This window comes from Pan troglodytes, chromosome 12 (assembly GCF_028858775.2).
Source record: "Pan troglodytes isolate AG18354 chromosome 12, NHGRI_mPanTro3-v2.0_pri, whole genome shotgun sequence".
Lineage (NCBI taxonomy): Eukaryota > Metazoa > Chordata > Mammalia > Primates > Hominidae > Pan > Pan troglodytes.
The window spans coordinates 102,580,044-102,605,048 of NC_072410.2; the positions used below are offsets into that span (position 1 = coordinate 102,580,044).

At 35.8% G+C, this 25,005-nt stretch overlaps 1 protein-coding gene across 50 annotated transcripts in view; it reads left to right on the forward strand.

Moving 5' to 3' along the window:
- Positions 1-25,005, forward strand: part of PUM2 (pumilio RNA binding family member 2) — a 103,488-nt gene that overhangs the window by 55,527 nt on the left and 22,956 nt on the right. For 30 of the 50 annotated variants that reach the window (XM_063789252.1, XM_009442071.4, XM_063789260.1 and 27 more), the window contains 5 exons: positions 2,522-2,664; positions 6,256-6,394; positions 13,533-13,676; positions 13,788-14,075; positions 18,201-18,437. In XM_063789252.1, coding sequence (XP_063645322.1) covers positions 2,522-2,664; positions 6,256-6,394; positions 13,533-13,676; positions 13,788-14,075; positions 18,201-18,437 — 951 coding nt within the window. The remainder of the gene's footprint in view (positions 1-2,521; positions 2,665-6,255; positions 6,395-13,532; positions 13,677-13,787; positions 14,076-18,200; positions 18,438-25,005) is intronic. The other 20 variants (XM_063789264.1, XM_024354227.3, XM_024354226.3 and 17 more) reach the window with 1 other exon arrangement.

Consider the following 25,005-nt stretch of genomic DNA (forward strand, 5'->3'; position numbering starts at 1 on the left):
TGCCCAGCCTGAGACTACCACCCAGAATCTGAAATAAAAGCCAAAGCTGGCCAGGTGCAGTGGCTCACACCTGTAATCCTAGCTCTTTGGGATGCCGAAGCGCCTGGCCTGGGTGACAGAGTGAGACTGTCTAAAAATGAAAACAACAACAAAAAAGCTGTATTTATTGTCTGTATAAGTAAGGAAAAGTTGTGTGCTGATCAGGCACAGTCTTATTTGAACAAAGCAATTTGCTGATCTTAGTTGGGGTTCTTGGGAAGAGTTCGTTTTAGGTTGAGGTGGCTACAAAGACAGAAATGAGTTAGTCTGAGGCATTGTTTATATTGATTATACAGGCAAGAATAGGTTGATGTCTGCCTTAGAATTTTGTTTATTGGAATGAGTCTGCTAATGGGCTGACTTTCAAAACTTGAGGCTGTCCCTGTTTTTTCTGGGGGGGGCTTTGAGCGATATCTTGACTGAAATATTGTCACTAATCAGTTTGAAACCCACTTCTGACAGTCAGTATTTTCCTAGGAGACTGACTTTTTTTTTTTTTTTTTTGAGACAGAGTCTCGCTCTGTTGCCCAGGCTGGAGTGCAGTGGCACGATCTCGGCTCACTGCAAGCTCCGCCTCCCGGGTTCACGCCATTCTCCTGCCTCAGCCTCCCGAGTAGCTGGGACTACAGGCGCCCACCACCACGCCTGGCTAATTTTTTGTATTTTTCGTAGAGACGGGATTTCACTGTGTTAGCCAGGATGGTCTCCATTTCCTGACCTTGTGATCCGCCTGCCTCGGCCTCCCAAAGTGCTGGGATTACAGGCGTGAGCCACCACGCCCGGCCAAGACTGATTTTTAAAGTCAAGATCTTGTTTTAAAAAACGGGGAAGAAATTTCAGATTTATATTTGATATCTTAGCTACCACAATGAAACTAAGCTGTCATTAGCTTTTGGTGTGGACTTGGATGTGATTCTATAAGGATGTGAGCTTTTCTGGTGCCATTTAACTGGATGTTACTATGTAAAGTGTTGGTATAATACAGAGAACCACTAAACTGTGGGTCTGATAGAAGTAACTTGAAGAGGTCATTTAGTTTGTGTATAAGCATTCTATGTATTTTGGACTTAAGTTTTCTAGGACCAGCATTGTCCAGTAGAAATACAATGTGAGCCAGAAAACGTAGTTTAAGATTTTGTAGTAGTCACAATATAAAAGTAAAAAGCAATAAAATTAATTTCAATAATACTCTTTAATTTGTCCCAACATATCCAAAATATAGTAATTTCAGCATGTTAATAAATTCAGGCTCCTGGCTAGGTTGGATGAGTTTCTAGGTAGATGTTATGAATAGAGTTTACAAAACTTATATTTTTTATAACATATCCTTTCATTTTTACAATGTGTCCTTTTTATTTTATTTTTACGATGTATCCTTTTCATTGTTTTATTTTTACGGTGTACCCTTTTTATTATTTTTACAATGTATCTTTTTATTGTTTTATTTTTACAATGTACCCTTTTTTTGGTAAACTCTATTCAGTGTTTTAATAGTCCTCCTTTCAGGTTCAGCTTACCTGGCTATCTGTAGAAATAAAAGCTTTTTATTTTAGTGATTCAGTCAAATATACTGGGCTTTTTTCCCCTTTGAATGCAACGTGAAACCGAGAGTTTGACTTTTAAAAATACATTAATACAAATAAAGATGTCCTAAAATTCCACTGATAACATTTTAGGACATGTTTGTTATGTAAGTCAGGAATCATGACATTTTATTCATTACTTTAATGGTGAAGCTTATTGTGCATAAAACTATTTACTTTCCAGGAATCAAATATTATCTTGAATAAAGTAGACTAGAGCAGGAACAATTTATTCTTATTTTCCTAGTTTGCCTTCCATTTTTCTTTCTGCTTATGTTATCTAGTGCTTTCTTGTCTTGACTCAGTTTCATTTTCCTAACCACATAAATGCTGATGTCTCATTTGTTTTCTTATAATTTGCAGTTGTTCTGTGAGAATCGTGACTGTGAAATATGAAAAATATTTTAAAATTTAAGGTTTTCAACTCAAATACCATTGTAGCATGCTTGGTACCAGAATGTTCCCCAGTTTTGTGTTATAGATTGGAAAGTAAAATATTTAAAAAGTATCTTGTAATCCATCTCAGTAGTCAAAATTCTCTGAGAGAAACGATGAATGAGCATTTTAAAAATCTTAGTTTTATGGAATCTGTGTTCCCTGAATATATTATCTGTATAGTGTCAGACCCAAAAATTGGCATTCATTAAATGTTGAATAGATGGTTAAGTGTCCTATCAGTTTATTGGTAGCCTTGAGGTTGGATTCCTTGAGGTTGGATTCTCATCTTTTCCCTTTAAGACCATTGCTGTCACCCATCAATACTTTGTCTTTTATTATAAAGACATGTTCTTCTCTAAGTCTTCTTCCTGCCCCCTTTTATAATCTGATGATAGGTAGCTAACCTCATGTCTATGTAAAATCTAGTAACTTTTTATCCGGGGGTCGGGTGTGGGGTTTAGGTCCAGCAGTGGTTCCACCTCAGTATTACGGCGTTCCATGGGGGGTGTATCCAGCCAACTTATTTCAGCAGCAAGCTGCAGCTGCGGCAAATAACACAGCCAGTCAGCAAGCAGCATCACAAGCTCAGCCTGGACAGCAACAGGTAGGCCTTCTTTCTATTAAGTAATACCAAGTATTCTTTGAAATTCTTTGAGCTCCTAATGTTTAAGATTTGTGTTTTTCGACTTATGTTTCCTCACTGTGTAACACGACTCCTGGCATACAGTTGATACGCAAGTATTTATGCATGGGATTTTTTTTTCCTAATCAGTATTATATGAATTTAAAAGATTTGGTTATATTCAGTTTCTGTGTTTCTGTTATTTTGCGATCTTGAAATCTCTAGCAGTTTCTAAATTTCTTTTCATCACTTCATGTTAGTGTGTTAATAATGTTCCTATCAAAATAATTATTCCTTCATATTTTTCCAGGTATTTAAATTACAATTTTAAATGTTAATGTGTTTCTGACCAGTAAAAAGGGATTAGTAGGTATTTTTTATTTTTAAGCAAGAAATGATAAAATATTTTCACTAAAGTTTAGCTTTAATTTCTGGAAAAAGAAAGATGTTTATATCTTTAAAATTTCAGCTTTTTTCAAAAGAACTAACTTGATAAATCTAAAAACACTATAATAAATAACAGAATTCTGACTGTCACATTCATTGTATTTATACCGAAGAAGCACCATGGTATTGCTTACTTGGCAGTTAACCTTTATTCTGAATTTCCTTTAATATATTTTATTTTTTATTTTATTTATTTATTTTTTTTTTTTGAGAAGTCTTACTCTGTCACCTAGGCTGGAGTGTAGTGGCACGATCTTGGCTCACTGCAACTTCCACCCCAGGTTCAAGTGACTCTTATACCTCAGTCTTCCAAGTAGCTGGGATTGCAGGTGTGCACCACCACACCCAGCTAATTTTTTCTATTTTTATTAGAGACGGGGTTTCACCATGTTGGCCAGGCTGGTCTTGAACTCCTGGCCTCAAGTAATCCACCCACCTCGACCTCTCAAAGTGCCGGGATTATAGGCATGAGCCACCGCTCTCGGGTAATATATTTTGATTCTACATAGATGCTCTGTTGAAGCTGTTTTTGGCTCAGTCCTTTGACATCATATCACTTCATTGTTTAATAAATTATTTTGTAATCTGTATCTTTGGACAAATGTAATGTCACATTAGCTTAAAATATACACACCTGTGTTTGATGCTTACTTACAGAGAAGGACTTACGACTCCCACTTGTCCTGAGTTGTTTAAAATTAATGATTAAATTTATCATGCTTGTGTATGATTGCTACAACAGCTATGTATTGCGGAATAGTAAACCTTGACCAGACTAAGTTTTCACCTTGTTTTGATATATAATCCTGTGTTCTTTTTAAAATATTATGTTTAAAAGCAGATTTTACTCTTATTAAGGCTTCTGAATCCTGAAAACTTGGTTTGGTCTGCATCAGTCTCGTAACAAATGCGAATTTATTTGCCGAATCTTTCCGTATTTCCTTTTTCAGCCTTAGTGTTTTTTTGTTCTGTTTTGTTTTGTTTTGTTTTGTTTGAGATGGAGTTTTGCTCTTGTTGCCCAGACTGGAGTGCAATGGAGTGATCTCAGCTCACCACAACCTCTGCCTCCCAGCAGCAATTCTCTTGCCTCAGCCTCCCAAGTAGCTGGGATGACAGGCACGTGCCATCATGCCTGGCTAATTTTGTATTTTTAGTAGAGAACAGGGTTTCTCCATGTTGGTCAGGCTGGTCTTGAACTCCCGACCTCAGGTGATCCACCTGCCTTGGCCTCCCAAAGTGCTGGGATTACAGGTGTGAGCCACTGCGCCCAGCCTAGAAAATAATTTTAATAAAATCTAATTTTAGGCCGGGTGCAGTGGATCACTTGAGGTCAGGAGTTAGAGACCAGCCTGGCCAAAATGGTGAAACCCCGTCTCTACTAAAAATACAAAAACTTAGCCAGGCGTGGTGGCGTGCGCCTGTTGTCCTAGCTACTGGGGAGGCTGAGGTGGGAGAAGCACTTGAATCCAGGAGGTAGAGGTTGCAGTGAGCTGAGATCATGCCATTGCACTCCAGCCTGTGTGATAGAGCGAGACTTCGTCTCAGAAAAAAATCTAATTTTAAAGTCTTAAGATTTTGCCATTCCTCCTACTCCCAAACAAATCTTTGGGGAAAAAAAAAAAAAAAAACTACCAACTGTCAGCCATGGGCCTGACGGCGCTAAGCTCTGGGGCTCCGTGCATTGACGTGGGACCAGCCACAGGGAGGCGGGGATCAAGTAGCGGAGGCCAGGATTTTGGCCACCTCCCAGGCAAGTTGCAGGGCAGTGGCGCCGGGAGCAAAAGCAGCATGATGCAGCTCATGCACCTGGAGTCCTTTTATGAAAAAACCTCCTCCTGGGCTTATCAAGGAAGATGACACTAAGCCAGAAGACTGCATACCAGATGTACCAGGCAATGAGCATGCCAGGGAATTTCTGGCTCACACACCAACTAAAGGACTTTGGATGCCACTGGGGAAAGAAGTCAAAGTTAAGCACTTACTTTTCATTGGATTGCTTCATAATTTCTTGGTGATGGAAAATTCATTCCTAAAGCAACAAGATTAAAGGATGCTTGGGTTGGCGTTGCAAACGGTATGGTCACCAAATGGGCGACAAACAATGCCCTTTATTTATCAAAGGTAACTGAAAGAGCAGTTCAGAGTAGCACATGAAGATCCCATATATGGCAGCATGTGAGGCAATAAAAGACATGAAAAGGATATAAGGATACAGCAGTTAAAACAGTTATTGGAGGATTCTATCTTGGATGAAGATGGGAGCAGCTCCAGTTCCTCTGAAGTAAAGAGAAACACAAGAAAAAGAAGAGGAAAGAAAAGGAAGAAAGAAAAGAAAAAGAAGAAAAAAATGGAAGTACAAATCTTCCAAGTCAAATGAGAGTTCTGACTAAGGGTGACAAGGACTTGACTTGTTCAACATTCTCTTCTCAAGAATTCAACACTGTAGCCAAGGAACAGAGGAATATGCAGTCGGTCGGATAAAGTACCAGAATAGAGACGCCGAGCGAGGAGGATATGTGGGTCACAGCAGTGAGCTCCCACCTGCCTTCCAGTGAAGATGTGACCCCAGGAGAAGTATCTCCTTCCATGTACTAGCTCTGGACAGAGGCTGATTTTAGGCAGGAAAGTTTCTTCGATGTTGTCCTCCCTGCTGGTCACATGAGTTTACCATTCATTCTTTTGAAATATCTTCCACAAGGTGGCGGGACTGAGGGAATCTCTAAGGCGTGTCTTCCAGGCCCTGCCACAGCTTGTGCCTTCCACAGTGTGGACTCAGTTCCAGTAGATGTCAGGCTGGAGTCTTCTCTGTTATTGAGAATAATAAAAGCTCATTTTTTTTTTTTAAACTACCTTGTTAAAGAGCACAAATATTAGAAATAGTTTTTAACCAAAGATTTTCTGTAACCTCCATGTTGCTTTATAGATTGTTCTAGCTGTTAAGAGCTAGTGATTGTGTTTTTGATGTTAATGTATTTTGTGATTTTTCATGCTAAATCTACATTTCCTTGCATGTAAATGTTTAAAAAATATCCAAAGGCTGTTTGTAATAAATACGCAGTTGTCCAAGATAAATTTACTTATCTATTATTTGATATTGATTTTAAGAAAATCATTTTACCTTTGTAGGTTCTCCGTGCTGGAGCAGGTCAGCGTCCTCTTACTCCCAATCAGGGTCAGCAAGGGCAGCAAGCAGAATCACTTGCGGCAGCTGCAGCAGCAAATCCAACATTGGCTTTTGGTCAGGGTCTTGCTACTGGCATGCCAGGTATACAATTGGTCATTTGTGGAAATTTGAATAGATTTCAGATGTTAAGTGTAGGTACTCACACTGAAGAGTGAAAAAAATCAAACTGTATTTAAAATCTTGCCTACCTTGTAACAAAATATTTAGAACTCAGATGCTAATAATTGAAATCAGTATTGATTGTGACACTCAATGACAGGAATGGTAAATATGTATCAGAATTCTCAACACAGCCATTTTTTTATAGCATCTATCTAATCCTAACCCAGAATTTTTAATATATTGCTTCAAGAAGTAAAACAGTTATTGAGAGTTGGTATGCAAGACAGAACCTATTTGCCACTCCTGCTTTATAAGAATAATCTTTTAGTTAATAGCAGAAGAGTTTGCCGCTAATGTTTCTTACTTTGAACCCTGTTTAATCTTGTTTAGCCCATTTATAGCGTTTAAAACTATTATTTATAACTTAATAGCAACAGTGTCGATAATGTGTCTTTGAAAGCCTAGTATAAAAAATTACAGTATAAAATTTCTACCCATTGCTACTGTACAACTTTTGGGAAAGGGCAACAAAGTACTTTTTTGTGAAATGATCACTAATAATAATGGAGGAAGAACGGTTGTTTTCTAAGTAAAAAAAAAATGCAGCACTTGTTTTTAAACTTTAAAGCTATATTTGAATATCAGTAGATAAGGCATAACTTGCCATTCCCTTTTGAAGATTTAAGTATGCTTTTTTTCACTTTTATATCAGTGGTTGTCCGTATATGGGTTACTTACTAATGATATTTGAGTTCCAATTTCCATTTAATCATAATGCAGTTTACTTTTCTATTCAGATCATTTAGGAAATGTGTTCAGTGTATTGGAAAAAATAATGACTTGCATGATTGAGGGTTTCTTTTATATATTAAGTACTTGTAAATACTTTGGTTTGTTGTTTGAAGGATTTCTATTTCAATTACATTTATTCTTTCTCTCTGGAATTTTAAGATCTGAATTTATCATCTTGTCTGGTTCACGGGATAAAGAGATTTTCATCCTGCTGTCCCTGAAGTAGAAATGATAGTAGAGTGGGTGGCATTCTCATTATTTTATTTTTTATACCCCAGCCATATATTTTTGCTTCCTGGACTCTACTGTCATGGAGTCATTGTGGATTAGAGACCTTGGCAAAAGCAGACTTTTGAGAAATGGACTGTGAAGCTGAAGTTGTTTTAGGCACATGGACATTGGGCTGAAAAGAAGTGAGCTGGGAGTTTTTGAGGGGCACTGAGACTATTTTGGGTTCTTCTTAGGTTTTAGCTATATGTAGAACGGGGAGAGGAGTTATGGAGTACAACAATTTTTCCTGCTTAACTAGTTTCTCCGTGGAACCTGGAATTAAGCAGAGTGCCTCTGGCCTGCATGTGTTTGCTGTGTCCTGTAACTCATTGATCCTCCTAGGCTCTTGATGCTGGCCCTATTACTCATTTCTTAGGCACGTGCCACCACACCCAACTTTTTTTTTTCTTTTGTATTTTTAGTAGAGACGGGGCTTCACCATATTGGCCAGCTGGTCTTGAACTCCTGACCTCATGATCCACCCACCTTGGCCTCCCAAAGTGCTGGGATTACAGATGTGAGCCACCACGCCCAGCCACACAACATGTCTTAAAGTGGATTACTTAATCTTTTGAGCCACAACTTTTTAGCCTTTTTAGAAATACAAACGAAAAAACCACTCTCATAAGAAGGGCGTTACTAGGATTTGTATTTGTATGTTTCAGTGACTTTTGGGCTGTTCACATGATCCCCTCACACTAAAACTTTCTTTGATGCCTTCTTTACTTCATTGTGCCCAGACTATGATGATGAAATAATTCTCATTTTCCATATCCAAATAGTTACATAGTTATAAAGCTAATGTGTATACTAAAAAGGGCTCACTTGAGAAAATCGATGTTCCTTCAGGGCTCATACTTTAGCTCTTCTTTCTAGCTTTCTTCAGTACTTTATCAGATCCCTAGTTACTGTTCTATTCTTAACTCTTCTGCTTTATATCCTGTGTGCTATTGTTTTTCCGTCTTGAATCTTTAGTCTTTCCCTCTCCCAATCCTTCCTTTCAACCTCACTGTGCTATTCTGCCTGTTCATCCTAAAAAGCTTTATCTCTGCTCTGCTTCCCTCATGGACTATTTGTCAAAATTTATACTCTGTCCCATAACTTTTAAATTCTGCCTCTATAATTCCTTTGCAGTGTCTCTAATATAACTTAGTGACAGTTACAAAGTATAATTTCCTCTGTATCTTTTTTTATGCTCAGTTTGTCGCAGTTCACCCTGTTGACTGTGTCCAACTCTTTGTAACTCTTTTCTGCGGAGTGATATTTCACTCATAGCCTTTTCACCTCTCATTGCTTTTTTATCAGTCTCTACTTCCTCTATGTATATCCTTAAATATAAAAGACAGTCTGGCTTAATGGCTGCCTTCTTCAGAGTCAGATTTGCTGTATTTCCACCACATAGCTATTGTGTAACCGTGCCCAAGTTATTTTCCTTTTTGAATTTTCGTTTCAGATGGGAAAAGTGGAGATACTTTAGACTTATTCCTCAGGAGAGTATATTTGCATTAATCCTTTCACCTATTATCCCTGTGAATTTACATCTGCATCTTGGATTCTTTTCTGAACACCTAATACATGTCTGTCCTTATACCAGACATTTCTACTTTTATGTTGCAGGCACTCCTCAAATTGAAAATGTCGGAAAATGAACTCACATTTCCAAATTTTCCTGTCTACTGTTTACCTTGTTTCACTTTACTTTGTCTAGAACTAGAAACTCTTGGCTGCAACTTCAAAGTTATCTCTAACTATTGGTTTTCTTCTGTGCCTCCACATCCAATAACTTGCCAATTCTCTACCATTCTGTCTCATGGTCATTTTTATTTTTATGGAGACAGTGTCTATGTTGCCAGACTGGTCTTGAACTCCTGGCCTCAAGCAGTTTTCCTGCCTTGGCCTCCCAAAGTGCTGAGATTATAGGCCTACCAAATCTCTCAACTTCCTTCATAGTCCTGTGCTTTAATGCACTAGACCATATACCGTTACCCAAACATACCATGCACTTCTGTGCCTCTAGTCCTAGCTCATGTTCTTTTTTTTTTCTAGCTTAAAATACCCCTTTATAAATTTTAAACAAAATTGGTGTATATAGTTCTTGCTTTTTAAAATTTCAGCCCATAAACATTTTGTGATTAACTATCCTTCTCATCTTTTAATATGGTCCCTTTCATGAAGCTTTCCTCAGTCTTTCCCAGTGCTCATTCATTGATAATTACTCCCTTGTCTGCTCTCTTTGGTATATTACTCGCATCTTCTTTTAGTACTTCTGTGTGCCTTGCATTTCATTTAGCTATTTGTGGTTTATTTTCACCATTCTACAACTCTTATTTTAATGTGGTTGTAGATGGGAAATGTCTTAGAGAGTTTTGTTTCTCTGAAAGGAAGTTGTTAGATCTATGTCATATGTTAAAGTAAATGGCATTTTAGAATTAAGAAGGGGTGTGTTTCCTCCTGTGCTAGATTGCATAATTCTTGAGTACGAGGACCATGTTTTTTTGTTTTTGTTTTTCAATTCCCCATGTCTTGTCTTCCTTCTTCCCTACGTCGTTTTTTTTTTCCTTTTCCCACTCTTCATACATTCATCTAACCAGTCACAGACTTTCTCAGTAGCAAAAAGATAATTCAGATGAGATCAGGCACGATCAGAGTTGTATGGCCATAGACAAAAAGAATGGAAATTAGCAACTTTTGAACAGAATTACAGTGAAAATGCTGCATATTTAAACTTGTGGATTAGAACAAAAACATAGCATAGAGAATATATAGATTTTAATGATTACATTAGAAAATTAGGCTGGAAATGAATGAGTTAAGCATTTATCCAGAAACTCTAAAAAAAAGAGAATAAAACCAAAGAATGTAGAAGGAAGCAAATAATAAAAATAGGAGCTGATATGAATGAAAAGTAATAAACAAAATAATTATCCCGGAAATTACTTTGAAGACAATGAAGTTGACCACCTCTTTGAAAAGACAATAAAGTTGATAACCTCAGAGACTCATCAAAACAGAGAAGGCATAAATAACCAATAACAGGAAAATTAATCATTAGCTATTGGGAACAATCTCATGTTAGTAAATTAGAAAATGTTGACTAGATAAATTATGATGTCCATCTTTATCATAAATAGAAATTCTGTTCTTATAATTCTTAGGCCAAAAAATAAGGGGAATCCTTGACTCCTTTTTTCCTCACATCCCACGTCTAATCTCAGCAAATCTCTAGGGTTCTCCGAATTCAACTACCTTTCTACTGTCACTTCTATTTTGACTTGGTCCTCATTACTTCTCCTCTGGATTAGCTTTCCATCTGGGTTCTCACATCTTCTTGTCCCTCTTTTCTCCCCTATGGAGTCCTCTCTCTACATAGTAACTTGGGTGTAAGAAAAGTCGAAGTAATTCACTCCTCTCCTCAAAACTCTAATGGTTTCCTGCCTGAAGTCAGAGTAAAAGCTCAAGTTATTAACAGTGACCTGTAAGGATCTGGCCCCTTGTTGCCTGTCTTACTCTTTGCTCCATCTCTCTTTCAGTCGTACTGGCTTACTTTCTGTGTCTTCTATTTGGAGATGTCTTCCTACAGATATCTGCGTGACTAGTTCTCCCAGTTTCTTTAGATTTTTCCTCATATGTCATCTTGTTATGGAGATTCTTCATGATTCTCAGCTTTGAATTAACACTATTGTCACTGCCCAATAACTTCTATCCACTTTCCCTGTCTGATTTTTCTCTCCTTTTAATATGTAAAACTGTCTAACATACCTTTTCACTTATTTTTCATTTATCTCACTTGAAGCAGAAAATGATCTCCTTTAAGGATATTTTTCCTTATTTTTCCCTGCTTTATCCCAGTACCTAGAATAGTGGCTGGCATGTGGTAGCCACTTGATAAATATTTGTCAAATGGATGAATTCATGAAAAATTAAGCTAAGTAGAGAATGAGAGTGGGAAAAAATATCATGCTGTGACAAAGGAACAGAATGCACCAAACTCCTGTGCTGAGGGGAATCGTGGTGCCTCTGAGGAGTTTGAACCCCCATTTTTCCCAATACGAAAAAGGTACATGAGTACCAGGTAAAACTAGAAAGACAGCCAGGAACCAACCAGATCATGTTGTGGGCCATATTCAGAGCTTTGCATTTCATTTCAAACCCTTTGGAGGTTTGGAGCAAGAGTGTGGATTGATATCTTTTTATATCAATCTCAGACCACAGTCTCTGGAGAATGTGTTACAGACATGGGACAAAAGAGCAAGGGCAGACCATATAATCTGGTTGGATAGGAAAGTAGCCATCAAGAGAATGGATGGATTTGAGAAAGATTTAGAAGGTAAATGAACAAGACTTCAGAGTTGAGTTGACTGTGGGTTATTTCCTCTCTCGGAATTTATATATGCAAAATTTAGTTAAGGAGCAGTTAAGTGCTGTTTGATTTGTCAGTAGAGTGTTTATAGCCAAATGTCCAAATGGATTTACTTTTATTTTTAATTCAAATTCAGATGTTAAGTAAATGACAATGTTTTTGAACAAGAATGTTTTCTGTGTGCCTTGGATTTAGGACTAGACCACACATACCAGTTAAGACTATTGACTGGTATGTACAGCTTGAAATTTACTAGTAATGTGGATGTTTTATTAGCAGCGTGCTAATGCTTATTCTTGATCAGAATTACTGTATTTACTAAAAACAACCTATGCATGTGTGTCTTACAGGTGAAGTGTTTATCTGAGCACTGTTTATTATATTTGAGCTGAATTTAGCCTACTGTGTTTAAAGGCAATAAAATGTTCATGCTGCATTATCACTAATTTTACTGTAACTCTCACTTCTGCATAGTATTAACAAAATAAGACTTAAAAATTGATGTTGGAATGTATTTCAGTATAGTCTGTGTTTTTAAAAACTTCTTAAAGGGCCAGACACAGTTGGGAGGCTGAGGCGGGAGGATCGCTGGCCCAGGAGTTAAAGACTAGGCTAGGCAACATAGTGAGGTCCTATTTCTGTAGAAAATAAAAATAAATTATCCGGACCTGGTGGCATGTACCTGTAGTCCCAGCCACTTAGGATGCTGAGGCGGGAGGATCATGTAAGCCCAGGAGTTTGAGGCAGCAGTGAGCTATGATTATGCCACTGTGCTCCAGCCTAGACAACAGAGCAAGACAGCACTCTTTAAGGGAAAAAAAAGTTGCCAATGCATGTTTTGCTGATAGTTGTAAGGTTATTGGGCCTCAGTTTTTTGTCGCTTTATAAGGCAGCCTTTCTAAACTGAGTTCCAGAAAAGAATAAAGCCTTATTACTGCTCTGAAGTATCCACAGTGTATATAGTTAACTTCTCTCCTGTGATTCCAGAGTGATGCTTGTTATATACCATCCTTAGGAGAATTAACAAAATACTTACTTAAATCATTTTCTGTGTTTTTGGTTCAACAGAGAATCTCCATTGAGAAAGGCTGCTAAGAAGTTAACTTTATTCTCCACTAGTTGTGAAGATTACCTACTTTGTGCTTAAGGCTACAATAAAACTAAAGCCTGTGTGATTTTTAATTAAACTCTAGCTTGAGAATCTTCACAAATAGAATGTTTGGCTTAAGTTTTTAAAGAGATGGTTACAAATGAAAATCTAACGGAATGCTGGTAATGAGGCACTTGATTTTGAACTTCAATGAAATTGCACAGTAAACATTTCATACAGTGTTCTACCTCGCTACTCCCAGTTTTTTTAATCCTTCCTCTTCGAAGGACTAAATGGTGATTTTTTTTTTTCTAATATCAGCCCTTCCTTCATAGCCTGTAGTTTCTATATTAAGGAAAATACCTCTTCATTTTGTGGCCCCTGAGTAAAATTTAGAGAAAAAATGTTTAATGACAGTCTATTACTTTTTCATATATTTAGTAAGACCTTGTCAAATGTGTTGCTTTGCATATATTAACTAAGGATTTTATAGTAATGGTACAAATAGCTGTGTTGTCTAGTTGAAAAAATACAAATGCAGGGGAAAACAAATATGCATGTTTTTGTAATAAGTGCTTTCATTAGTAAACCTTTATTTTATTTAGGCTATCAAGTACTAGCTCCAACTGCCTATTATGATCAGACTGGTGCCTTAGTGGTTGGCCCTGGAGCAAGGACTGGCCTTGGAGCTCCAGTTCGGTTAATGGCTCCAACACCTGTTTTAATTAGTTCAGCAGCAGCACAAGCTGGTAAGTGTAACTGACATTTTTAGGATAATATTTTTCTGGTGTCGAGATATCATTTTTAAAATACAGAATTTTCTGGGTGGTTTAAAGAAGTATCTGAAATTTATTTTACAGCAGCAGCAGCAGCAGCTGGAGGAACTGCAAGTAGCCTTACAGGCAGCACAAATGGTCTGTTTCGGCCAATTGGCACTCAGCCACCACAGCAGCAGCAGCAACAGCAGCCAAGCACTAATCTGCAATCTAATTCATTTTATGGAAGCAGTTCTTTGACTAATAGCTCCCAGAGTAGTTCTTTATTTTCTCATGGACCTGGTCAACCTGGAAGTACATCTCTTGGCTTTGGAAGTGGTAACTCTTTGGGTGCTGCTATAGGCTCAGCCCTCAGTGGATTTGGTTCATCAGGTAAGTTTGTTTTTACGATGAGTGTACTCTGCTAAGTGGAAGAGGTATATGAGTGTGTTTAACATTAAAATAAGCAATAATAGCATGTAGGATAGGAAGGACAGGAATAAAGTATTGGACTACTGGTTTAATTTGTAGGAAAAAAAAATCCTGCAAATCTTTTCAACACTCACCAATGTTTAACTCACTATAGGCAGCCTGTTCTTTACTCGTATATAATACATTTCCTTTTTCCCTGGCTCTAGGAATTGATTACTGTAATTTTTGTTTTAGTAGGGTTTATTTGGGTCAATATATTATTCACTAATTATTAGCTCATCTTCATTCACTACATAATGTTTGTGGAGGCAAATATTTTGCCATCTTAAATTTTTGGTATTTTAAAGCAGTTATCTTTGTGTGCTTATTAGATGGTTTATTCTTATTAAATGCTGGTAGTTTATTACAGTTTTTAAATTTGGCCTAATATAAAAAATACATATGTGTGTGTATAAATAATGAAATGTTCTACACAGAATCCCCTAAGAAGCTACCAGTATAGTTATCTTTTAGATTAAATAAGTTAGCCTTTGTCACTAAAAATTCACTTAAAAGGGTATCTATTCATGTATCTTAGCTTAATATAACACTTAACAAATCAAAATTTTAAATAGCTTCACTAAATAATTGACCCACTCAAACTGGTTCCTGGATCCTGTGGTAGAGGAAGAACTAAGTGAAATCAGAAGAGGCCCACATTGACTTCTTGTTGATACACTTGGTGTTTTCTGTGAGGTTTCCACAGTACTCAGGAAACATTAGGGAAAAAACAGCTGACCCAGTTCTATCGGTGCAGCTGGCAGCTTTTACTTCATAAGGATAGGACTATTTGGACCTCAAGAGATTTTCTGTTTCTATAACATAACTTGCTACAGTCCTTAATATCTGTTTCTCATCTCTTTTCTTACCACATCAAATTATATTCTTTTCTGGTGTGGAAAATGGCAGAACTAACACATGCCAGGCATTATTAACAATGCTTGCCAGTTTTCTAAGGGAGTGTCTTCTGAACTTTTATCATTCATATATACAGGAAGGATGGTCTAGAACAGCCATAAACTTTTAGATGGCAGAATCTTTTTTCATTTATTGTAATGAAATACAATAAGTGAATGTCATTGGACTGACACAAAATAATCTGAAGACTGCTCATAAGAATTTCTGAGGGAAAATCCAGTGAACATGGGGATTGTTAAATCTTTTCAATTTTGTACTTGAGTTTTTTCATTGCTTTTGGAGTTGTGTATCTCTTTGTCCACCTCACGCACTCCCATAGGACTCATTCCTTGTTTCTAACACAATTGGGACATTTTCTCCAAAGAATCCTAAATATTCTGAGGAAAACTGGAAGAACAAGTAACATAAAAAACAAACTTGTGGAAATAGTTTTTAAATTATAAATTGTAGGCCTTAAATAATTCAGAAAAAAGAGAGCATTGATTAAACCCCATGTTTCCTTTCTCACGTAGTATGTCACTGATGGTCTGGTTCAGATTTCTAGGCCCCTACTCAATTCTTTCAAATTTCCATTTGTTTCTTAGTTAAGGCTGTTTTCCCCCTTTCAGGAATTGATTGACATGAACATTTTGTCCACTACAGATGCCCTGTTTCCCCAAAACTAACCTTCACACCTCCGTTATTTACAAGCATGGCTTACTCAGTTCTGACTCCAATCTGTAAGAGCTTCATTTTACCTTGCTTTAGAGAGCATTAGTGATTGCCACCCCTGAATGCCAGTAAAGAGTCCATCATCTCCCTCCTCTTGGGCATTTTGTGGGAGTTTTTTCAAGTGCTATACATATGGACTCTTACAAGTTTGCGCACTGCCTTTTCACATTATGGCAATTACATACTTACATGAGCTCTAAAACATAATATGGTTGTGTGCCTGTATACACATATACAAGTAACATACACAGTCCTTCTCTTACCTCTATGATGAAATTATTAATGTTTAACAGTGTTAAATACCCCATTTTATGATATAGTTGGCCAAGAAGCCTAAACATCGTAACATATAATTTAAATCATCTTTTCTATGACCTGTTATTTTTTAAAGTGTTGTTACAATTGGAAGTTTATAATTTAGCCTTTTTTCACAGTCGATGAATGATTAGCAGTCTGTCTACCCTCTTAGATATTTTAGGTACACTTTGTTTCATATCTCATAGTCATACTGTTGGAGATAATTTAGACATATAGTAAAACTTAAAGAGCCAGCTTCTTTATATTTAAGGTTATTTCTGAATTATTTTTAAATGTTTGGCTTGACTTTTCCTTTTTGGAGGAAAATAATATTGCATGTGTCAAAACTGGTTTCTTGGATTATTTGTCAGGGGAATAATGCTGCTCTTATTAGAGCTGTTGTCTTTCATTGTCAGTTAAATTGTTTTCTGAAATAAATAGGAATTTAAAATGTAGCCATATTTTAGAAAAATCACTTTGACAGTGTCCTTTTAAATTAGCATAGTTAATGTAGCATACATTGCCAGTTTTACCAAAACCAACTCAAGAATAACTGTTTATTACATGTGCTTATAATTCACTTTTGCAATAAAAATGCATATAGACACCTAGTATTTTCTTACTATGATATCTTAAAATGTAAAATTTTCAACAAAACATGATCAGTCTCAGAAACTGCATTGGCTGGTATAAAAGGTTGAATAGCATTATAATCTTTTGCCTAATATGGTAGCATAAGCCTGGTTTTTTTACCCCTTTATAGAATTTTGAATTTGGCAAAACCAACGTAATTAAGTTTTCCATCTGTATTATACTCTTACCTTGGTCTACCCATGATGTACTCTCCTTAATTTTTTTCTTTATACCCTGTATGACCTATTTATATATGACTTGTGCTTAAATAAGATTTAATAGAAACTTAGATCCCTTGAAAAGCATTGCCATATTGGTCCGAATATAGAGCTTGTCATTTAAAAATGTATTTGGCAGGTTCAGAAATGTGGTTTGAAATTTTCTTAGATGTAAAAGTTATTCAGTTAAAAGAGGCTAGTGCTTAGAAATAGGAAGGAAACATACTTGAATATATGGGCTTTAAGTGAGACTTGAGAACTGAGAGTTTGGACAGCCCTTAGAGATGCATGCTGTGGAATTTGATTATCCAGACAGGTGTTGATTAACAGCCAGATCTTGATTAGCTCTTCTGAGCATGTATAGCTCACCAGGGCCTACATGGCCTTTATTTTCTGCACTATAAAAGGAAAAAGGATTAGAAGGATAATAGTTACATTTGGTGTTAAGTAAAAATTCGGTATGCAGTGTATTAAGGTATGTAAAGTAAGAGAAATTGTGTTATTATCAAATGACAAAAACCTGATCAGCCTTGAGTAAGGGGCTCAGGAGGCAGTAGTACTAGCATCTTAGGAGTAGAAGAGTCCTGTGGGATAAGTGAAAGTATGTCTTTGGTTTGATAACAGTGAGAGCTATTAATTTTAGAAAAGTTGAGTTACTTTGTAATGTAGTTAAAGAACAAGGGAGAATGTGTAGTGTAAAAAATACTGTTGAGTTAGCTGCTCACTGTATTTCACAACTGATCAATATTCGGGCCAATATGGACTTAAAGGGCTATGTTTTGAACACAGCTAGATGACAAATTAAATATGAATGGTGAAGGAAATGTACTAATTATTTATTCATATAATCTTTTCTTGGCATTGAGTTAAAGTCTAAGAAGCAGGTTTCAGAGATTAGGATACTATCAGAATTTAAACTTAATGGAATTTAATCTCTAGCATGTCCTAATGCAGACAACTTGCAATTCCAGGGTTTATAAATCATACCAGGGTATTAAAGCACAGTAATCAGATGTGTCAGTGGTAAATATGTGTGAAATAATGAATCATATGACTGCTCTGTTAAGTATTTGGTTCTTTATTGGGGTGCATTTATACCCTTTTATGATTAATAAGTTAGTATATATAGTTATCACAGTAATTATCTTCTCCAAAATGTTTCTAAAAATAATTATTGTGATCACTTCTGTTATTGCCCAGCGAGAGTTGGGGATAGGTTTTATTCAGTTAACACTGTATGTAATTAGGGTTTTTTTTATTTCTTCTTCAGTTGGCAGTTCTGCAAGTAGTAGTGCCACAAGGAGAGAGTCTCTATCTACTAGCTCTGACTTGTACAAAAGATCTAGTAGCAGCCTAGCACCCATAGGGCAACCATTTTACAATAGTCTGGGATTTTCCTCCTCTCCAAGTCCAATAGGCATGCCTCTGCCAAGCCAAACTCCAGGACATTCACTTACGCCACCGCCATCACTTTCATCACATGGATCCTCATCCAGTTTGCATTTAGGTAAAAAAAAAACCAAAACCCTTTTTATTTGTATGTATACATGTATGTGTGTTTGTGTGTGTGTTTATAATATATGTAAAATATTTAATGTTGGTTAAAACATGCCAAATTGCTTTTGCTTTTAGATATTAGTCTTTTGAAAAAGTTCTACTTTCCTGAAAATTCAAAGTGAGGGTCTAATGTACAATAAGGTAAAGACCCCCCTATTGTTTCTTATGTTTTTTTTATGAAATATAATGGTGTGTTTTTTCTTGTCTGTGCTTTTGATTTGTGTGTTTTAGAGCATCTGAAAAGTCAACTATTTAAACATAATAGTGAAAGAGAAATTTCACTATCAAAAGATTTGCACACCATAAGAAAAACATTAGTTACATAGCTACTGAACTAGGTTAGTACACTGGTTTTTGCTTTGGTCTTTCTATGCCTGGCCATTTTACCAGATAATTATTTCAGTGAATTTGAATTTAGTGTATTTGTCACTTAAGGAAGCTTATAGGCTTGGGCCATATACTTCTCTTTTGGATATGTTAAAGAAAAAAAAATGTTTTAGGCTTGTTGTACCCCTGAAGTTGGAGCGTTGAGAACTTTGTTTATATTTGTATATTAAAATTGTTCCCACCCCCAAATTATTAAATTGGTGATTACCTTTTTTCCCTCTCCAGGAAGTATTTATCCATGTAGATAATATGTTTTGAAGGGCTTTGGATATCAGAGGCTGTGTATGAATCCCTATCTTGTCAAAGAAATTATTTTTTTAAAACTTTATTTTGAATTTTTATAATTCTAGTTATTCAGCTGAAACTGAGGGATTCTATTGCCAGCTTTTATGTAATTGGAAAGATTTAAATCAGCTTGTGTTTTAAAAAGTAATGTTGCTACTGTAAGCAGATGTACTGTAAGCTAGTGATTATGTTTGACCACCCCCTCCAATTACATGGGTATAGCTATTTAAAAGAAAAAAACAAAAACAAACAAAAAAACTTACTAATACAATAAATGTCCATGTAACAAAGGTATCTGTTGCAGTGTTCATTTTGATTTACATTATTGCACACACACTGGGCTAGATTTCTTTTTTAAAGACTCTGGTCTTCCACCCCAAGTTCTGGGCCTTTGCTCATTTGGGGTATTGATACTGAACATATACAGCCAATTAATGTATTCAAATGGAGCCCTAAGATCCACTTTGCAGTACTAGATGTGTAGATTTACCTATCTTTAGCCTAATACCTTTCTTCATTTATCATGTATTCTTAGTCGCAGGAGCTGCTCAGCTCCTGATTTCTGTTATTACTGCCCAGGCATCCTCCCTTCATAAGACATGCCTATGAAATGGACACAAAAATTTGGAACACAACAAATCTAAGACTTATCATAATAGTTTTTTGTTTTATTGTTAAGATTTTGTCATGTCCTGTCATCTTTTCATAGGTAAGTTTCAGATCAGATTCTTGTTCAGCTCTTACTGCTGTGTTGTGCTTTAGTGCCTGTATAAATGGCAGTAAATAGGTTCTACACAGCTTGCTTAGAAATCGGATATAAATGACTTTTTAGATGTCTCTATGATTAAACAGCAATCTAGATATGTGCTTCTCTACCTTTCTTTAGGTTGTAAAGAAAGCAGCCTAATAGATGCTTAGGGAAGGAATTCTGGTCAGTTGTGGGAAATAATCACCACTGGGCCAGCATTCTGCATTATAGACTAACATAGCTTCAGCTTGAAATCTGATATTTTAATACACCTCTGATTGGAATTAGCAATTACCTGTGTTATTTTCGTTTTGTGACCCCCAGTTTCCCATAGTTTTAGTGGTAGTATGACTGGCAACATTGTTAACAACAATTAGACCCATACCAGATTGAAAATAACTTGAAGGATTTCATAAATTTTCTTTTTGCATACTATTCATGGAAATAATCTACTCTGCACTTCCCTATGAATGGATCATGATGCAAGGCTCTCCCAAAAAAAAGAAAAATATTTTAATTATGTACCCATGAAGTGGATTTCTTTATGAATCAAGTCTCAAGGCTGATAATATAAAAGACCTATGGAAATGGAATTTGCATATTTTTAAAGTAATTTTACTGAGCTCACATATCAAGAATATGAAATCATAAGATAGAGATAAGTTCTCTCAATTCTCATTAGAATTGGTTGGAATTAATTCCAGATTATTTTCCCGGGAGATTTTAAGATGTGAATGTTACAACCATTACAGTTACCTGTAAGGCTTGAGATCTGCATCCCCAAAGTATGTTCCTTTGTTAGTGTTAGTTATTTGAGATTCACAGAAAATGCCCAGTAGCAACAGTCTGTGCTGTCTTTCAAAAAAAAAAAAAAGTTTTCATTTTTTAAGATAGGCTTATAACCAACACATGTATTTTTAGCAGGATGACTAGTAATCACTTTTGGGTTGAAGTATAAGAATTTCAGTGCATAGTTTTGGGGTGTTAATTTTTTTATAAAAATCTAAAACACTTGTTCAAATTTGCAACTCTGTTGCTTATTCTAATATATTAAAGTTAGATGCATGAAAAAATAATTTTATTCTTCCATTTTTATAGTGTAATATCTGAGGTTCTATTTCAAAACAATAACTACAGTATATCATACATTTTAAAATAATTTATTATTAACTCTAATCTCCCTAATTGACTTAAATGTCTTTAACAATTGTTCCATTTGAATCACAGTCAAAATAAGGTTCATACATTGCATTTGTTTGATATGTCTTAATGTGTAATTGTTTTTCCTTCATCTTTTTTTTCCCTTTCCATTTATTTGATGAAGAAACTTTATCCTATTTATTTTCCCACACTCTTGACCTTGCTGATTGCTTCCCCATAGTAGTATTTAAGATGTTCCTATGTCTCTTTCCTGTAAACTGGAATTCGATCTAGAGGCTTGGTCAGATAGTTTATGGGTTGGTTGGTTTATTTTGACAACATGGGGTTCTGTTAGTTTTTGTTGCACTGTATCGGGAGACACGTGTTTGGTTGTCTCCATTGTGAGATGACCAGCCTGATCCACCTAATGGTTTTAGCAGCCTTTGATAATTTTTTTTCCAGAGGTTGCAAAATGATAATTTGTTAATTGTGTCATTCTTTATTCATTTATTATCTGGAACTTTTCTATAAAGAAGAATAGCTATCCCTCATCAGTTGTAAGGTTACAACTGATGACAGTTCATGTAAGAGTCAGAATAATGCAAGATTGTTTCCTTTACTTTCAGAATAACATTGATGCCCTAGCAACTTTTAAAGGTGACTCATGTTTTTATCCTCATTGTTATCTACAAATGGGTAGATTTTGGGGATAATTGATATGTTTCAGTTCATTGCAGTGTAAGACATCAATTTTATATCTATTTTTGATTCTAAAATTACACCTTCTTTGGCCCCTTGGAGCCCCTTTATATTGATTCTCCTGTTGACAACAACTTGGAGAGAGAATAATTTTAAGATTAATAGTTTTTACTCTGAAATGCAGAGAACAGTGTAAAATTCTGGGCTTCAGGTTCAATATTAAATATTGAGTTATTTTCTCATGTTGTATTAATCTATAGGAGGGGGGCAATCTACCTACAGTTGTTTTATACATCATTGTCTAGGATAGAAGTAAGCATCTTTTTTTTTTTGGAGATACTTCACTCCTTGTGAAGAACATTAAATATTTCTAGTATTGCCTTATTTTTCTACCTGGAGCTAGCTGACTAGTTCTTTCCTTGTTTTCCTTCTTCTAATAAACTTTTTAAATATAGTGTTGATAATTTTTTTTAACTCCAGTCTTTATGCTCATAGTAATTTGATTGATGTGGAACTTACTAGGTATAAAGCAGTGTTCGTATTTTTGTTATTTAACTTAGGTTTTGACAAACTAATGGCTTCTTGCCCTGTACCTCTTCGTTTTTGAACTAGCTATTTTTTTCTTAACAAAAAGGGTGCTAAAGTGTAATGTGGGCTTTGAACTCAGTAAAATTTATTGAAAGGGGACTATCAAGTCTGAAGAATGTCATGTATTCAGCAAGTAAACGGCTGTGCTTTAGTTTGCTGTGGATTATAAAATTTCATAACCTGTCTTCCAGTTACAGAAAATTTTAATAATAGGCAAGATATTATAAATTTTTAGAATCATTCTGTTAAAATTGCTGGCCTTTGGCACACTTAGTCTTGTGCTTCTCTTATGATAAAATATTCAGAGAAGTAAAATTAGTACAGCAAAGTTGATAGTAAGGCCACCTGCCATTTTTCTGAGTTTCACATACAGTCATTAATGAAAGCAGAAAACAATATGAATTATTTGAAGCATTCACTGAAAATACTGTTATCCTTTAGCAGTTACAGTTCTCTGTAACTGAATAGCATTCGATAGTTTTTTTCTTAAAGCACCTTCATATTCATATTTCATTTCATCCTAATTGTTGGCATAGACTGTCAGAGTGGTTTGTTGATTAAAGATGAAGAAATTAAAGATCAGTTGATTAATAGACTTTCCCAAACCAGTAAATAACAGAATTAAGGCTAGCATCGAGTTCTGACTCGTGATACTATTCTTCGTTTTTCCATTATGCTATTCTATAGGAACTGAACAATTTTACAAAGTATATAAATAACTTATTCTAATTAGCCTCTCAGAATCTAATGATTACCTCATTATGGTATAAGTTATGCTTTTCTTTGGTTAAAGTATGTATAGGATTACCAGCTTTTTAGGTTCCTTTCTCAGTTTAGTTATTCTTGAGATTTAGATAAAAATACTTGTCTAAGCACATATGTTATATTTGTACTTCTTATTTGTAATAAGAATACTTGTTAATCTAAGGCAGGCAATTTAGGGACTGTGTATAGAGCAGCACACCCGACTCTCAACAGAATCTTACTTACAGGTTCTCATGTTAATATAAATTGAAAAACAGCTACAACCCTCTGGTAGACCTAGAAGTAATTTATTTGCTGATGAGTAGGAAATAATGTTATGAAGAAATTACATTACTAGTTGTATGGAAGAATTTGTGATGTTTGGTTTTCTGTGTAAAAATGTCTTGATCTTGGTTGTACTTGTTTTAGATTACTAATTTTTTATTTATTATCCTTTAATAACATTATCAGTGACATTGTGGTTCTAATGTCTGAGAAAGTTTTCACCAGTTAATTTACTTAGTTAAGATAATCACAAACTGAAGACTAGAAAATACTTGATCCCATCCTGTGTTTTGGCATCAGAATCACTCGGGCCACTTGTTTAAAATGCCTAGTAGTAGACTTCACAAGGATGTGAACAGTTTGCAAATGTGTGGCAACAGTGTTTGCTCGTTAGAATGATTGTGGGGATTCTATTGGCATTAAATGCCTGGTAGCCAGATGTTATACTTTGCATAGTCAGCACAAAAATAGTTTCGTCCCACTGAAATTTTCAGTAGCCTCCACATGGAGACACTGACTTGAAATAATTTGTAGCTGGCAGAGATTATTTTAATCTACCAAGAATTCACCTGTAATTTACACCATTCCACCATGCTTATAAGGTACCCTAAGGATCAAAAGGTAGCCTTTAAAATACAGGCAGATGTGCTTCATGAGAGATTTGCAGTGTTAGCCAAATAACATAAAAATGAAAGTAGCATATATCTCTTAGAATGGCATTGAAAAATTGTTTCTTATATGTAGAGAATATTTTCACTGGAGTTGGTTTTGTTGTGATATATCTAGGAATGGATCCAGCGGAAGAAGTGCAAGATCTTTTACATTATAAACTATAAAATGCTGATGGAAGTTACAGATGACTTAAATAAATGGAAGGACATACCATATTTGAGGTTGAAAGACTCCCTGTTATAAAGATACCAGCTTTCTTCTAGTTGGTCTAAAGATTGAACGCTATCAATAAAATTAGGTTTTAAAAAGAAATTGATAAGCTGATGCAAAAAATGAAAATGGAAAAGCAGAACCAAAAGTAGTGAAGACAGTTTTGAAAAGCAAAGTTAGAAAACTTAATACTGCTGGATACCAGAACTTAGAAAGCTACAGTAACTAAAACTACGGTATTGGCACAAGGATAAATAAATAGAACAGCGGAACAGAGTAGTGCATCCAGAAATAGACCTACTCATTTAGATACCTAATGACCAAGTTGCCACTCCAGTGTATATGAGAAAAACAGGTGTTTCAGTGACTTGGGCAGGAGTAGTTGAATATCCAAATGAGGGGGAATGAACTTTGACTTCTGTTTCACACCACACATACACATATGCACACAAACACGCTTTATTCTCAAAGAAATTACGTGACTTATATTCATGAAGTTAGTAAGAGGCAGAACCAAAATTTTGAGCCCACGTTTATCTGGCTTCTTCCAGATGTTGTACTGCTTCTCAAAGGATGCTTTTCTATTTATTCATTCATTCATTCATTTGACGAAGTCTTGCTCTGCCCCCCAGGCTGGAGTGCAATGGTGCGATTTCGGCTCACTGCAGCCTGTCTCCCAGGTTCAAGTGATTCTCCTGCCTCAGCCTCCTGAGTAGTGGGGATTACAGGCGCCTGCCAGCACGCCCAGCTAATTTCTGTA